The sequence below is a fragment of the Oncorhynchus masou genome, chromosome 12, assembly GCF_036934945.1.
Source record: "Oncorhynchus masou masou isolate Uvic2021 chromosome 12, UVic_Omas_1.1, whole genome shotgun sequence".
NCBI lineage: Eukaryota > Metazoa > Chordata > Actinopteri > Salmoniformes > Salmonidae > Oncorhynchus > Oncorhynchus masou.
The window spans coordinates 57,753,222-57,771,026 of record NC_088223.1 but is presented as its reverse complement, the minus strand read 5'-3'; the positions used below and the strand labels follow the sequence as shown (position 1 = coordinate 57,771,026).

Sequence of the window (17,805 nt, the reverse complement as noted above, 5' to 3'; positions counted from 1 at the left end):
TCCAGGGGCAGGCAGAAGGTCATACACAGGAGGAGACAGGTAGCTGGGTCCAGGGGCAGGCAGAAGGTCAAACACAGGAGGAGACAGGTAGCTGGGTCCAGGGGCAGGCAGAAGGTCAAACACAGGAGGAGACAGGTAGCTGGGTCCAGGGGCAGGCATACGCGGTACAGGCAGGGAATAGGCAAAAAGCTTTGTGAGTGAGGCAGGCAAGAACTATCATACACAGGAGGAGAGGCGGACGGGAAAAACCAGTGCTCTGAAAAAAAGTGTCTCAAAACAAACAATACCTCACAGTGGTGGGGTGCAAGGAACTGAAGTAAATAGTGTGAGATGATGACATGCAGGTGTGTGAACAGGTGATTAGAATTCTGGTGATTGGGATCTGGAGAGGGAGCTGGAAAGTGGGCTGCAGACGTTACAGTCAGTTCAACCTCTATTTTTCTTATTTACATTTAGTTGTCAGCTAACGTCAATTCAATGTGAAATAAAAGCAAATACCACCATGTTATTGGATTTCAGTTAGAAGTTGGGTGAAAAAAATACGTTGAAGACTTTTTGTAAATTCAATCAGTTTTCCACATTGATTCAACATCGTCACATTTCATTTTTTGGTAAAAATGACATGGAAACAACATTGATTCAGACAGTTTTTTGCCCAGTGGGAGAGTTGGGCCAGGTTTTAGAATGGCTGCCATGTTAGCACCTTTATTCTCAAAATGATGGTGATGTAACATTTACATTTAAGTCATTTAGCAGACGCTCTTATCCAGAGCGACTTACAACAATACTAGAGCACCCCCAACAATTCCCTATGAAATGACCCGCTGTAAAGAAGTTAAACAGAGCACCGAAATGAACAGACGTTTTTATGGTTTAGCATTGGGGAAAATGTTAATACAAGTCTGTACAGCGTTGTAGTGCCAATAAATTGCATGTCTGCTTTCACTGGACATCTTCATCGGCTTTGAAAACCATCAGAAACAAACAGTGCAACGCAAAGCGTAAATTATCACTAAGCAAACGACTATGAAGGAGAAAGTGGCACTCTCGAAATGTTGAGAAAGAAACCGCATTGGCACAACTCTCTCGATTCAGAGCAATCTGAATGTATTCAGACTCCTTCACTTTTTCCACATTTTGTTACGTTACAGCCTTATTCTAAAATGTTTCTAATAGTTTTTTTCCACCCTCATTAATCTACACACAATACTCCATAATGATGATGTATTAAAGATTCAAAACAAAGTATTCAAATGAAATTGTATTAGTCACATGTGCTGAATACAACAGGGAAACAGGGAAATGCTAACTTAAAATACGAGTAAGAAATAAAAAGTAACAAGTAATTAAAGATCCGCAGTAAAATAACAATAGTGAGACTATACACAGATTAGATGATTAGATGTTCAGGAGTCTTATGGCTTGGGGTTAGAAGCTGTTTAGAAGCCTCTTGGACCTAGACCTGGTGCTCCGGTACCGGTTTCCGTGCGGTAGCAGGGAGAACAGTCTATGACTAGGGTTGCTGGAGTCTTTAACAATATTTAGGGCCTTCCTCAGACACCGCCTGGCATAGAGGTCCTGAATGTCAGGAAGCTTGGCCCCAGTGATGTACTGGGCCCTACGCACTACCCTCTGTATTGCCTTGCAGTCCGAGGCCGAGCAGTTGCCATACCAGTCAGGATGCTCTCGATGGTGCAGCTGTAGAACCTTTGATCTGAGGACGCATGCAAAATCTTTTCAGTTTCCTGAGGGGGAATAGGTTTTGTCATTCCCTCTTCACGACTGTCTTGGTGTGCTTGGACCATGTTGGTTGGTTGATGATGTGGACACCAAGGAACTTGAAGCTCTCAACCTGCTCCAGTACAGCCCCGTCGATGAGAATGTGCTCGGTCCTCTTTTTCCTGTAGTCCACAATCATCTCCTTTGTCAAGGATGATTCAGACCCTTTACTCAGTACTTTGTTGAAGCCCCTTTGGCAGCGATTACAACCTTGAATCTTCTTGGGTATGACACTACAAGCTTGGCACACATGTATTTGGGGAGTTTCTCCTATTCTTCTCTGCAGATCCCCTCAAGCTCTCTCAGATTGGTTGGGGAGCGTCACTGCACAGTTATTTTCAGGTCTCTCCAGAGATGTTCGATCGGGTTCAAGTCCGGGCTCTGGGTGGGCCACTCAAGGACATTCAGAGACTTGTCCCCGAAGCCACTACTGCATTGCCTTGGCTGTGTGCTTATGGCCGTTGTCCTGTCTGAGGTCCTGAGCACTCTGGAGCAGGTTTTAATAAAGGATCTCTCAGTACTTTGCTTTGTTCATCTTTCCCTCGATCCTGATTAGTCTCAAAGTCCGTGCAGCTGACAAACATTGTCACACCATGATGCTGCCACCACCATGCTTCACTGTAGGGATGGTGCCAGGTTTCCTCCAGACGTGATGCTTGGCATTCAGGCCAAAGAGTTCAATCTTGGTTTCATCAGACCAGATAATCTTGTTTATAATGGTCTGAAAATTTTTAGGTGCCTTTTGCAAACACCAAGCAGGCTGTCATGTGCCTTTTACTGTAGAGTGGCTTCCGTCTGGCCACTCTACCATAAAGGCCTGATTGGTGGAGGACTGCAGAGATGGTTTTCCTTCTGGAAGGTTCTCCCATCTCCACAGAGGAACTCTGGAGCTCTGTCAGAGTGACCATCAGGTTCTTGGTCGGATTCTTGGTCCCCTCCCTGACCAAGGACCTTCTCCCATGTTTGACTCTTGGTGGTTCCAAACTTCTTCCAAATAAGAATGATGGAGGCCACTGTGTTCTTAGAGACTTTCAATGCTGCAGAAATATTTTGGTACCCTTCCCATGATCTGTGCGTCGGCACAATCCTGTCTCTGAGCGTTACGGACAATTCGTTCGACCTCATGGCTTGATTTTGCTCTGACATGACCTGTCAAGTGTGAGATCTTATATAGACAGGTGTGTGCCTTTCCAAATCATGTCCAATGAATTGAATTTGTCAAAGGTGGACTCCAATCAAGTTGTAGAAACATCTCAAGGATGATCAATGGAAACAGGATGCATCTGAGTTCAATTTTGAGTCTCATAGCAAAGGGTCTGAATACTTATGTAAATAAGGTCATTCTGTTTTTTGTTTTTAACACATTTGCAAACATTTCTAAAAACCTGTTTTCACTTTGTCATTATGGGGTGTTGTGTGTAGATTGATGAGGAAAAACATGTATTTAATCCATTTTAGAATGAGGCTGTAATGTAACCAAATGTGGTTAAAGTGAAGGGGACCGAATACTTTCCGAATGCACTGTATATTACTCTGCCTCAAACCATTGCTCATTCTGACTCATAATGATCCAGGTCCCTAGCTACAACAGCCTGGCCAGCCCAGTCATTTAAATGAGTTCACTTTGCATTCAATCCATCTTCAAGACCTCCTAAGGAGCGGATGAGAAAGCCTGTCGCGTAGAGCCATCTTGTGATGGCAACAATTTAACTTCAGACAAGAGGAAGGCCACTATAGATTTTTTTGTTGTCTAATGCCTCTCTGGAATAATAAGGAAATTAAGGCCTGGATATTAGAGGATTGGTGCCAGTCAGAGCTTGCCTGAAGCCTGATTAGTCTCCTAGTCCGTGCAGCTGACAAACATTGTCACACCATGATGCTGCCACCACCATGCTTCACTGTAGGGATGGTGCCAGGTTTCCTCCAGACGTGATGCTTGGCATTCAGGCCAAAGAGTTCAATCTTGGTTTCATCAGACCAGATAATCTTGTTTATCATGGTCTGAAAATCTTTAGGTGCCTTTTGCAAACACCAAGCAGGCTGTCATGTGCCTTTTACTGTAGAGTGGCTTCGGTCTGGCCACTCTACCATAAAGGCCTGATTGGTGGAGGACTGCAGAGATGGTTTTCCTTCTGGAAGGTTCTCCCATCTCCACAGAGGACCTCTGGAGCTCTGTCAGAGGGACCATCGGGTTCTTGGTCGGGGTCTTGGTCCCCTCCCCTCCCTGACCAAGGACCTTCTCCCACGTTTGACTCTTAGTGGTTCCAAGCTTCTTCCAAATAAGAATGATGGAGGCCACTGTGTTCTTAGAGACTTTCAATGCTGCAGAAATATTTTGGTACCCTTCCCATGATCTGTGCGTCGGTACAATCCTGTCTCGGAGCTTTACGGACAATTGTTTCGACCTCATGGCTTGGTTTTGCTCTGACATGACCTGTCAAGTGTGGGATCTTATATAGACAGGTGTGTGCCTTTCCAAATCATGTCCAATCATTTGAATTTACCACAGGTGGACTCCAATCAAGTTGTAGAAACATCTCAAGGATGATCAATGGAAACAGGATGCATCTGAGTTTTGAGTCTCATAGCAAAGGGTCTGAATACTTATGTAAATAAGATATTTCTGTTTTTTGTTTTAAATACATTTGCAAACATTTCTAAAAACGTTTTCACTTTGTCACAATGGGGTGTTGTGTGTAGATTGATGAGGAAAAACATGTATTTAATCCATTTTAGAATGAGGCTGTAATGTAACCAAATGTGATTAAAGTGAAGGGGACCGAATACTTTCCGAATGCACTGTATATTACTCTGCCTCAAACCATTGCTCATTCTGACTCATAATGATCCAGGTCCCTAGCTACAACAGCCTGGCCAGCCCAGTCATTTAAATGAGTTCACTATGCATTCAATCCATCAGCAAGACCCCCTAAGGAGGGGATGAGAAAGCCTGTCGCGTAGAGCCGTCTTGTGATGTCAACAATGTAACTTCAGACAAGCGGAAGGCCACTATAGATTTTTTGTTGTTGTCTAATGCCTCTCTAGAATAATAAGGAAATTAAGGCCTGGATATTAGAGGATTGGTGCCAATCAGCAGCTTCCCTGGAGCCTGTCCCGTTCTGCCTGATTAGTTCCCCTTCTCTCTCTCTCTCTCTCTCTCTGCTCTGATGCCGTACGGGGGAGAAATCCCTGTGATTTTTCACTCTTTGTCTTGACGTAAAAAAAGAAAGACATGTAATGTACACAATGTACTGTACAGGATTTCAGTGCTAAGCAGAGGTTTCTTCCAATCAGAATGTCGCCCAACATAACATTTCCTTTGGCTGAGAGGGTTGAAAGGAATTGTTAAAAGATTCCCTCAGTAGGATCAGATAGAGTGAGACAGAAATTCAGGTATTACGCTGCAGAGCTGCTCTACAATTTCTCTGATTGCCTCAATCGATTTTTTTGTTCTCACCTTAACCAACTCTCTTTAACAATCTCTCTGTCTGTGGCTGAAGAAGAGTTCTTCGAGTGAAGCATTGTATTTTTCTTTGCCTCATTCTATCCTACCCTAGCTATGTGGTGTTTAGCACCCAATTCAAAGTTCTTGCAACCAGTCTATGGTGAGACAATCAGTGATTTTCTCTCTGCCAGTCAAATGCAGTCAGTGCCAGAAAGTCTCTAAGCAGAGCACAGCCAAGAAGAATCCAATAAAACAAAATACTGCCTGGATTAGAGTTTTTTAAGAGGCACAAAAACAATCCTTAATTGCTTTGCTATTCTGCAGTCTTATTCAGGTCAGGATTTCAAATCTGCTGTCGTCAGGTTGACTGTCTGCCGCATCCTAAAAAATAGATCCAGGCTATTGCTGTGGAATAGCAATCCTAGATATTTTAAATGAGGTCTCCGAGGCTTGACATTTCCTTCATCGCTTAGCTCTTTCTGTGTCAGATCTCCACTGCCCCTTTTCCACACTATTACTTTGTGGAGGATACAGACGTGGAACCCTCATAAGCTGTTTAGTTGAAACAGTCATTTTCAGTTTGTTTACTTAGCTACCGTTTAGCTTTCACATTATGCCAAGCCTGATGATACACTGGAGAAACAGACTTCTGTCTCATGTACTTTAAGCAATCCATTCTCCTCTTTTCACACCCTCTCTAGTCTCATCACTCATTGTCCTGTAGACCTTGGTGTATTGTTCTTGACTGATCCCTGTATCTATGGGTAAAGCCAGTCATTCCCCCATCACACAGTCCCAGAATGGGCATGTCTGTCAGGATCACATCTATCTGACAGTGAAGCAGCACTCGGTCAGCCTCCCACTCCTGTCTCCCGTCTCTCTCAGGGACACTTAGATTAGTCGGCATATTACATTTACGCCTGATTGGTAAAGTCCTTCAACCACTCAAAGTCCTTGAATACTCCATCCCTCAAAAATAGAAATCCCTGAACTTTTAATTGGTTTGTTCAACAGAATGTGTTGATCTGGGAAAAATGGTCACTTTAAGTTCACAGTTTAGGTTCACTGTACCATATGCGTATGTGTGTTTCTGCATGTCCCTCCACCTGCTTAGCCAATGACTAGGTTGAAGGATGGAAGGTGCTTCAGAAGGGGAAAGCATCCCATCTCCTCTGAGCAATAGCTTTAGCATATACAGTATGGACCCTTTACATTGGTCATTATGCAGATGATAGGAGGTGACCTTCACTATCACCACAGGAGGACACAGCTAAACAGGGCATAGAGAATGGAAGTATTGAGCCATGCTCTCTTAAACTCGAACCTCCACCATGGACCACTACTCACAATCACCAATTGCAAAGAGAGGTTCCTTAGTATGTGTGCCATTTTAATGTTTGTTTCACACTGTTGTATGTCTGCTCTGATACTGGTTTGAGAGTGGATTGAGATCATTGAGATCATCAATTAGCCTACCAGCTCTGACTCTGAGTGTAAAATCACCATGGTGATGTTTCCTGCCTGTCCTCACTGGGTAATGTTTCCCTGAACATTGATCCACTATTGATCTGAGCATGAGAAACCCTGGTTTACCCAGTGGGATCAACTCCCACTCTCCACTCTCACTAAATATTCCCACTGAAGGGCAGGAGCTGTACGGTCACTGACCAACCTCCATGTTCCTTCTGTTCATACAGAGAGGGAGAAATTGAGAGAGAGAGAGAGAGAGAGGGAGAGAGAGAGAGAGAGAGAGAGAGAGAGAGAGAGAGAGAGAGAGAGAGAGAGAGAGAGAGAGAGAGAGAGGGAAAGAGAGGAGGAGAAAGGGAGCGAGATGAATAGTTGAAGAGATTTGAAGAAGTATATAGTCTTTCACAGCTATGCTCTGATCATTAGCTACATGACAATCCAGTTCGGGAAAGGGAGATGATTATGGAAAAACAAAATAATGAATGCCTCTCACATAGTTTTCAGAAGTCTGCTTGCGATCATATATATATTCCTTTAGTGACTTCCTTTACATTTCTCAAGGCTTCCGTCAATACATTTTTTTGAGGGCAATCATATGTCTTGGGTTGGAGGAGGCAGGCTCATGTGTACAGTCAGACTTTATGAAGATCTCCCTTTACATCTTTTATTCTCTCTAGTTTGTGCGAGATGTCAAATGTGTTTAGTTTGCTTTTAAGAGCAGCTTGGGCTGCTCCTGTTGTGACAGAATAAGGCTACAAGGAAATGTTTCCCACTCCTAACCCAGAACATCAAAATACCTTTGAATTGCTTCTGTCACCCAGGAAGATTAATGACTGGTGTTGAGTCTGTCAGTAAAATGTAACGCTATGTGTCAGCTCTCTGTCAGCCAGAGAGAGGCTTTGTAAAGAAATTGTTTACTCTGCCTCTTGAATGGTGCGATCAAACTTTTTTATTATGGCACACACCATGGCAGCAGTAAAAGCACTCTGCATCTCTGCTTTAGCAAATGCTACATTGACTTATACGCCTTCTGTCTGGGACTGATGGGGGACGCAGTGCTGCTACAAATGCTGAGACCATTCAGATTTTCAGAGCTAATGTTGATGTGTTTCTTGGTATGGGAGTCATTTCAGGATCAATAGAAACAAAGGGAGATTGCAAGTGAGAACATCTGGCCTCGGGGCAGAAATAATTAAGCATCTATTCGTTATGCATTGAAATCAACCAACCTCATGATCAATCCTTCCAAAATGACTTTGCAATTTGTGGAAAACACGAGCATAACAATTGAATGGCGCATTAATAATGAATCTGCAACTCAAGACATTTTGGGACAGACAGAGAGTTGGCAAAGAGACAGAGATGAAAAGAGAATTGATGGTTGTTTACTCTAAACTGTCACCACATCATTCCGGTAATACCAGACTCCATTTGGACATATTTGTAGACATAAGTGCTATATTCCAGCTCATTGCCTTGAGCCCATCTAAACGAGTTTATAAAGGTAATACTGTTGCCCAATTTCACCAGTCAAATGTATTGGAAAAATCTAGTCTTCAATACAAGAGTACCTGCTGTATTTCACTTGCACAGTAAAGTATTATATACAGTTGAAGTCGGAAGTTTACATACAATTTAGCCAAATACATTTAAACTCAGTTATTCACAATTCCTGCCATTTAATCCGAGTAAAAAATCCCTGTCTTGGGTCAGGCAGGATCACCGCTTTATTTTAAGAATGTGAAATGTCAGAATAATAGTAGAGAGAAGGATTTATTTTAGCTTTTATTTATTTCATCGCATTCCCAGTGGGGCAGAAGTTTACATACACTCAATTAGTATTTGGTAGCGTTGCCTTTACATTTTTTTAAAACTTGGATCAAACGTTTCTGGTAGCCTTCCACAAGATTCCCACAATAAGTTGGGTGAATTTTGGCCCATTCCTCCTGGCAGACCTGGTGTAACTGAGTCAGGTTTGTAGTCCTCCTTGCTCGCACACGCTTTTTTCTGCCCACAAATGTTATATAGGATTCAGGTCAGAGCTTTGTGATGGCCACTCCAATACCTTGACTTTGTTGTCCTTAAGCCATTTTGCCACAACTTTGGAAGTATGCTTGGGGTCATTGTCCATTTGGAAGACCCATTTGTGACCAAGCTTTAACTTCCTGACTGATGTCTTGAGATGTTGCTTCAATATATCCACATACTTTTCATTCCTCAGGAAGCCATCTATTTTGTTAAGTGCACCAGTCCCTCCTGCAGCAAAGCACCCCCACAACATGATGCTGCCACCCCCGTGATTCATGGTTGGGATGGTGTTCTTTGGCTTGCAAAGCCTCCCCCTTTTCCCTTAAAAAATAACGATGGTCATTATGGCCAAACAGTTCTATTTTTGTTTAATCAGACCAGAGGACGTTTCTCCAAAAAGTACGAGCTTTGTCCCCATGTGCAGTTGCAAACCGTAGTCTGGCTTTTTTTTATGACCATTTTGGAGCAGTGGCTTCGTCCTTGCTGAGGGGCCTTTCAGGTTATGTCGATATAGGACTTGTTTTACTGTGGATATAAATACTTTTGTACCTGTTTCCTCCAACATCTTCACAATATCCTTTGCTGTTGTTCTGGAATTGATTTGCACTTTTTGCACCAAAGTACGTTCATCTCTAGGAGACAGAACGCGTCTCCTTCCTGAGCGGTATGACTGCCGTGTGGTTCCATGGTGTTTGTACTTGTGTACTATTGTTCATACATATGAACATGGTACCTTTAGGCGTTTGGAAATTGCTCCCAAGGATGAACCAGACTTGTAGAGGTCTACAATTTTTTTCTGAGGTCTTGGCTGATTTATTTTGATTTTCCCAAAGAGGCACTGAGTTTGAAGGTAGGCCTTGAAATACATCCACAGGTACACCTACAATTGACTCAAATTATGTCAATTAGCCTATCAGAATCTTCTAAAGCCATGACATAATTTTCTGGAATTTTCCAAGCTGTTTAAGGCACAGTCAACTTAGTGTATGTAAACTTCTGACCCACTGGAATTGTGATACAGTGAATTATAAGTGAAATTGTAACAGCTTTCTTGGTGTGAAGGAGAGACCAAAATGCAGCATGGCAATTTAGATTAATGTTTAATAAAACAAAGGAAACACGAATCAATACAAAAACAATAAACGTAACGTGAAAACCGAAACAGACTAAACTGGTGCAAACTAACACAAGAACAAGGAACAGGAACAATCACCCACCAAACCCAACACCAAACAGGCTACCTAAATATGGTTCCCAATCAGAGACAATGACTAACACCTGCCTCTGATTGAGAACCATATCAGGCCAAACACAGAAACAGACAAACTAGACACACAACATAGAATGCCCACTCATATCACACCCTGACCAAACAAAACATAGAAACATACAAAGCAAACTATGGTCAGGGTGTGACAGAAATAATCTGTCTGTAAACAATTATTGGAAAAATGACTTGTGTCATGCACAATGTAGATGTCCTAACCGACTTGCCAAAACTATAGTTTGTTAACAAGAAATTTGTGGAGTGGTTGAAACCAACCTAAGTGTATGTAAACTTCTGAATTCAACTGTATTTCCTTGCATCACAGATTCATGCTTTTCAGCTTCCAGGTTTTGTGACTAAAATACACTCCAGCAGAGAGGAAAAGGGGGAAACCTCGTCAGTTGTACAACAGAATGCATTCAACTGAAACGTGTCTTCTGCATTTTACACAACTCCTCTGAATCAGAGAGGTGCGGGGAGCTGCCTTAATTGACATCCATGTCTTCGGCGCACGGGGAACAGTGGATTAACTGCCTTGCATAGTGGCAGAATGACCGATTTGTACCTTGTAGCCTGGCGGGTAGGAGCGTTGGGTGGTAACCGAAAGGTTGCTGGATCGAATCCTAGAGATTTGCTTTTCTGGCAGTATTTTCAGCTCTGTGGCTTACACTGCCTCTTTGGGTGCCGTAGCTTCAAGAACCCCCCGCTCTGGGATATCTCACTCATTTTCTGTCTGTGTCAACAACACCCTTTCATTTCTCCCCATGTGAAGTGTGCTTGCAGCTCTCCCGCCTCGTTAAAACAAACTGTCACCCACAGAACGCAAGCTAATTAAGGTATCAAAATAGTCTCCAGATCCATGTGTGTTTGCACACGGACACACATAGTAATTCTGGACATCATTCAGCATCGGGAGATGGCTAAATGATACAGTTCAATATGTACCAAGGAATTCCTTTTTGGATTTTTTGGGGGAAGGCAATGATGTCCATAGTGCATCAGTGGTTTTGTTCAGTGTGTCTTAATTGCCTTGGTGAAACGATTTATTCTCACCATTTCGCTTGCTCATGCTCCAAGTCACAGTTCTTGATAGAGAGATCCATTCCAAGAAATGGGAAAAGAAAGGAGGATGAAAAGGTGAAGATAGAGATGATTGGAGAGATGTACCAGGAAAAGAGAGAAAATAGGAGATGGTATGAGGGAGAGGGTGTCAACCTGTGAAAGAGCGTGAGGTGGAAAATAGATCGAAATCAACTGTGGTAACTGTCCCTGGGCAGCCATGCAGGCCCTGGGCGTGTTGGCTGTTGTACATTGTCCTGTGGTTAGTCTGCTTGCCACAGAGCCATCACTGCCTGTATTTACTCTGATTCATAGACCAGGCTTCCCTCCAGCACTAAACACAGCCAGTTCAGAGGGGAGTTGTGCCCAGATGTCACCAAGGCTAGATAATGCAGCATGTGTTTGTGACATGAAGTAGAGATGGAGTGTTCTGGACAACTGAGAACAGTCAGAGCAGAGCTGGGAGATGCAGGGTGAATGGTTTTGTTTGATCTCTTTTTAGTCTACTGTAGCCCAATATAAACAGCAGTTACTGTAACTACAGGATAATGCATACAATATGAATGAATGATGTCTTGTCTTTTTCTGTAACAACTAATTCATGCAGGCAGCAAACCAAAACACAGCCAACAGTTCAACCTGGGTTCAGTTTTCTCTGCTATAAGTTACAGTTGTGTTCAACTGGCAAGCTGGAGTCTGCTTGAGGGCACACAGCTCAAGTAGAGCATTGTGTTTCTTATGATTGAACTATTCTGTGAGAAGTATTGTTTTTGATCGTTTGATCGGTTTTGCTGGTCTGTAGAAGTCCTTTTTTTTTTACATTTCACCCCGTTGGATTTGTAAAGGGTTTGTTTATCCTAGTGCTACTGACGTGGAGTTTGTGTTTGTGGTTAATTTCTTCCTTACCTCACATTTCTGGTAACTTCAACTGACTAAAAAAAGGTGGTAGAGATGTTGTCTCTCACCAGTACCAGGATGATTGGAACCCCTGGATTGCTGTATTTTTCCCTCTGAAAAATATCAAAGCAAAGTCATTTCTAAAAGATCTAAAACTGTGAGTCAACGTCTCCATTTGAAAGGCTTCAGACAGTCCTGCTCACAAAAAGGTGTGCAAACATCTTCGTTTGACTCCTCACTGTCAACCCTAAAACTACCATTCAGCCACAGGGAGAGTTAGTATAATCCATAATACTTAGCGTCTAAAGAGTGTGTAGTAACACCTAGCATCAGTGCACAGTGTCAAGAGGCAAATTCAATTACAATGGCAGATAAGTCTCTGGAGGGAAGCTCAGGTCTGTTTAGGAATTGAATTGCACTCTGAAATTGTGATCATTATTATCGACCAAAATCGGATTCTCCTTAGTCATGGTGTGATTATTTCTAACAACAGCGTGGATTCACCATTGCTAATCAAATCTTGGAGGACGCATAAAGCATCCGCTTACATGGCTTTGCCTCAAACTATTTTATTTAGGTAAGCATCTAAAAGTTGAGAGCTGTGAAGAGTTTCTCTTTTATTTTCTCAGAGGATAGTGACATTGAGAAGTTTGAGATAAATGTCACACTTACAGTACATGTGTAGCCTAGCGGTTACAAAACTGTGAACCATATTTTGTCATTCATTTTGGGTTAAATTTAGACATTAGACACTTCATAATCACAAAATTTACTCACTATACATTCATCCTACTGAATAGTTGTATCTCTCTATTTGTGACCGACTGGCTCTATTCTCCCTCTTAAGCCTTAAGCATAACTGGCAAAGCAAATGGATCTGAGATACAAATTATATTACTACAGAGATCATACACATAACGTTAGCTAGCGAGCCATCCAGCCAGCTAACATTAGCTAGCTAGCTAACAGTACGCTTTAACTTGCAATGAAAATTATTTTCTGCCAAAATTAGAAACGTATAATATCTGAAAATGTACCTAGCTAGACTCTCTTACCTGTATACATGTATGAATGCTTCTCCCTCTGTTACAGATGCCATGGATGCCATGGTTTGAAGATGCAATTCAGAGACAAATGTTTTATACAACAGCCTTTGTGTGTTCTTTTTTTGACTTCATCTGCATATTTGCAATCAAATGCCTGAATTTTCTAAATTTCCTTAGCTATCCTACTCCACCGGGAATTCCACTGATTTCAAAACTTGAAGTGGAGAGTGGAGAGCATTTGCAACATTATCACAGTTCTTCGTGATATCTTTCAAAAAAGCCACGTTAGAAAGGATTATCTACACATACTGAGCAGCTCATATTATAGACAGAAGCGTGCTACATGGCAGACCAATCCCGAACTCATCTCTCGGCATGTCCAGTATCTCAGCCAATCATGGCTAACATGAAGGTTCCTGTCTTTTTCCGTTCCTAAACCAACTAGGCTCGCAATTAAACAATGTATTCGTATTTACAGATAGCATACAAGTTTGGTATTAAAGCAAATAAAGTTTACATGTTCTAGATGGCATTACTGCCAAAAAACACATTTTGATAAAAAAACTAGGTTTTTGTTCAAATGCCTCTCCTGTGACCACAGCATCCTCCATGAACGTCCCCAACCACCGACCTGTCTTCAACCATAAGTGTTGAAACTGTCAAGGACAATTAGTATATAAAATCCCAGCAGCATATCCTACTCTTTACGACAGATAAGGCAGTATTACATCAGAGAGCTTTTGTAAGCCCTTTATTTCCATTTCACTGAGGTCCTACTCTGATAAAGGACAAGAGAAGTAGCCGTTGTCACTGCTGTGCCATATCAATCTCTTCACACTGCCTGTTGTTTTGGCAGTTGTGTCTGGGGTTTTGGAGACAATCACAGTAGCTAGATAACACACTTTTCTCAATTTTCAAAGTGCTTTTCCACTACAAGGATTGTGTGTTTTCTGTGCTTTATCATGGTTTACTTCTTTCTCTGGCATGTGGTTAAGGAGTGTGGGTCAAGGGATTGTGTGTATGTGTGCCAGTGTGCATGCATATACACACTAGGGGTAATCTACATTCTGAAAGTCATGCCATCCTTCAGCTAGAGTCTGTCCTTTAGAAAACTTGTGTCTTTTAATCTTTTATCTCAGAAGTCAGACGAATATTTACATTTTCTTGATGAAATTCTCCTTTCAGTTCTTTCCCTCACTCTGGCTGTGATTGCAGAGCTTGTCTGCGATAATGAACACTCATGCTGACTTACTGCAGGCTTCACAGTGAGGACTGTCATTATTCATCTGTCACCAAACTTTTTAAAGGCATTCCCTATACTAATGGAGATAAATGTAGAAGAGATGAAAGACCATTGTGTTGTTGCTCTTTATTAACCCTGAGAGACGTCCTCTGGTGTGTCTTTTGACACTGAAGCCGTCATTCCGGCAAAAAGGACCCACTTTCAAAAGCACGGTTCATTTCCAACCTTACTTCTTGAGAGCAAATATATTTAACACTGTGGTTTTGGATTCTTACAGAAATACTGTATGAGAGCAATTTGGAGCTATCATTATCATCCCTCCCACTTTTTGAATTTAGCACCCATACCCTGGTGCTTCCTGATTGCATCTTAACTGCTGCAGGTGGGAATAATTACTCTCTACGGCTCAGCCATTATTATATTTGGTAATCATGAGACATTCAGAGCAAAATCTTTACTTTGGCTAATTGGAAGAAGGAGGAATAAAGGTATTCAAATGAATCATCAAAGGGTTATCATGGGGGGTTTTCCTGAAGGGCCTTTTCTAAGGGCCTCTTGTGGCAATTTGTCTACAGTAGTGGTTAGTTAATCAGGGTGGTTATTGTTCCACTTTACTCACTAGCCACTGCACTTAACCTTCTATGTAACAAGATATCCACTCATAATGCTCCTTACAGCCTGGTAAAAGGGGGTCCCTAACCCTAGACTAAATCCTACACTAACAGATTTTGCAATTACAACAGAGCCATATATGTATCCAATGTAGATGTTTGTTTTACTTATAAAAATGTCATGTAATATTTAGGAATCATGTTCTCTGGTATTATATTTCTCTTCTAGTATACTCTAATACCTCCCTGTTGTTGGTGTGTTTCTCTCCAGTGTCTTCTCTAGAGAATGGAAATGTTGGGGGCCAGAGGAGAATCGAAGCAGACAGCGGAGCCTTCACACACTCGTCCACACAGGACACAGAGAGTGAGATCCACCATTTTACCACAGCATCCTCCATGAACGTCCCCAACCACCGACCTGTCTTCAGAGGCTTCGCCCTCCATGAACTCCTGCTCACTAAAGATTTCCAGGGGGACCAGCGGTTTTTCACAGACCATGGCGACGTGGAAGGACATCCCACAATGCCCGGCTCTGTTACTGCCTTTGAGGGGGGGGATGCCTCAACTCGCCTGGTGCCACATGAGGACGCCCCTGCCTTCTCTGACATCGCCACTACTGCCACAGTGGCTGCCACAACCCCCCTCACCATCTCTGCTTCCACAGACCCTGGGCTACTGGTGAGCATGGCTCAGAATAACCAGTTTACCAAGGACAAGGCCAGGGAGGCAGAGAAGGTGGCAGTGACCACAGACTCCCTGACCACTCCTGTCGTGGCAACCACTGCCCCTACAGTCAGTGGCCGCAGCCCCAATGCCCCTCCCTTCCTGAATGGAAGCGCCTATGGTCAGGGGGAAGTTATCGTGGAAGCCACCCTGCCCCCCCCTGTCCTGACCACCTCAGTTAGGGTGGAGAAAGGTGAGTCAGAGGAACCATGGGTAAAGAACAAAACAGACCCTGGCATCCAGCTCACCAAACTGACCGCCTTATCCACAGGAGAGGTGGATGAGGGAATGACCACCACAACCATCATCACAACCACCACCATCACCACCATGCAGACACCAGGTAACTTCTATATCTATTGGTCTCATACACACACACAGTATAGAGTGAAGTAGAAGTATGTAAATCCAATTACATCCATTTGGCAACTGCTGCTTTTCTGTAATGGCCCTAATGCAATGGCTTTAGAGTAGCAGCTTTAATGCAGGTATCGTCAAGTCACTTAAACTATCAACAGTTAGAAATGTACTCGGGGGCTGTCCAATTCGAGGTGTCGTAGAAAAATGAACTCGCTTCCACCAATGTTGCAAATATTTTCACATGACCTTGAAGCGTTAGGTTCTAGGCACGCAAGGAAAAGCCACTAGGATCTAGAGGAGGAGGCAGTGTGTTTAGAGGCAGTGTGTTAAGCTTTCCTGAATAACCGGGCCTGCTGGAAGCATACAATATGAGGCCACATTATTATAGGATGACTTGGGAGAATGATGATCTGCAACAGACAGCACATCTCAGTATCAAAACTTAAAATAGATCCAGACTGACCTGCAACTTTGCCTTTCTAGACCTAATAAACTGCCAAGGGCATACCCACGACTAATCCATATTGAATTAAATGATCAAATCACAGGGCTTTTGCATCGTTATTGAAATGACATTTTCACTGCAGTTTACAACCTAGAGTAGAACTTTCCTTGCATTGTGGTGTTGTAGAATAGTTTAGGTAGGATAATTGTATTGTCCCCCTCTCCTGCATTTTTTTGTCTTCACTGTTCTTTTATGTGCAATGACGTACCTGGCCTCTCCACTTACATTGAAAATTGGTGCATCTTTGAATGATTTTATGTCTGGTATGATGCTAGTTAGCCTATTGCAGATCTGGAAAAACAATCCATCTACCACTATTGTCACTATGAATGTTGGATAGAGGGCAGGATAGACAGTTAGACTAGTATACTATATTGACTTATGGTATAGTAAAAGTTAACGCCCAGAAAAGCGTAGTGCAGAAGTACCAAAACACCTTGATATAGTGGATTACAAAATTTGGCTAGGATGGAAGACATTATATAGTAAAACCTGCAAAAGGGTGAATGTAAACCAGGGGGAAAATGTACTTCTGCAAGGCCCCGATGCTGGAGATGAGAAGCAGGTGCAGGGAGTGAACATTTAATTATCAACAGACAACAGGACAAGAACAGCATCAGAACAGGGAGAATAAAATGACATGATGACAATAAATGCTGAAGCGCGGAACAGACAGATATAGGGGAGATAATGAGAGCAGGTGATTGAGTCCAGGTGAGTCCAATGAATCGCTGAAGCACGTGACGAGGGAAACAGGTGTGCGTAATGATGGTGGCAGGAGTGCGTAGTGCTGGATAGCCTAGCACCCACGAGCGCCAGGGAGGGAGAGCAGGAGCGGGTGTGACAGTACCCCCCCCTCTAGGGGCGCCACCCAGCGTCCCACCTGGGCGAGCCTGACTGGCCGTCCGAGGCATGGGCGCTGGACAAGCCGGCTGAGGGTGTAGAAGCCTGACGAATCGGCAGAGGCGTGGGATCCTAGCGAGCCAGCTGAGACATGGGAGCCTGATGATCCGGCTGAGGCGTAAAAGTGCGTGACGAGGGAAACAGGTGTGCATAGTGATGGTGGCAGTTGTGTACAGTGATTGGCAGCCTGGCGCCCTCGAGGGAGAGAGGGAGCAGGCGTGACAACTTCCCTCTCCAGTGCCCAATAAAAAAAACACACAACCTTCCCAAATCCAAAGAAAAGAGTATGTCAACCTGGGGTTGGAACCAAAACTATTGTACAATCACTTCATTTTGAACTGAACCATTATTTTTTGTTCCATTCCACTGTTACAAATAAAAAAGTAACAGTTTATATTGTTCCTTTCTGTTACTTTTTAAACCTCTGAAATCATAAAAAAAAAACATTTACATTAACATTAAATTACACTAC

The 17,805-nt window shown here is 42.9% G+C and overlaps 1 protein-coding gene across 4 annotated transcripts in view; it reads left to right on the top strand.

Annotated features, from left to right (window-relative positions):
- Window positions 1-17,805, top strand: part of LOC135550488 (seizure protein 6 homolog) — a 225,646-nt gene that overhangs the window by 78,860 nt on the left and 128,981 nt on the right. For all 4 annotated transcript variants that reach the window (XM_064981358.1, XM_064981356.1, XM_064981357.1 and 1 more), the window contains exon 2: window positions 15,114-15,908. In XM_064981358.1, the coding sequence (XP_064837430.1) occupies window positions 15,114-15,908 (795 nt within the window). The remainder of the gene's footprint in view (window positions 1-15,113; window positions 15,909-17,805) is intronic.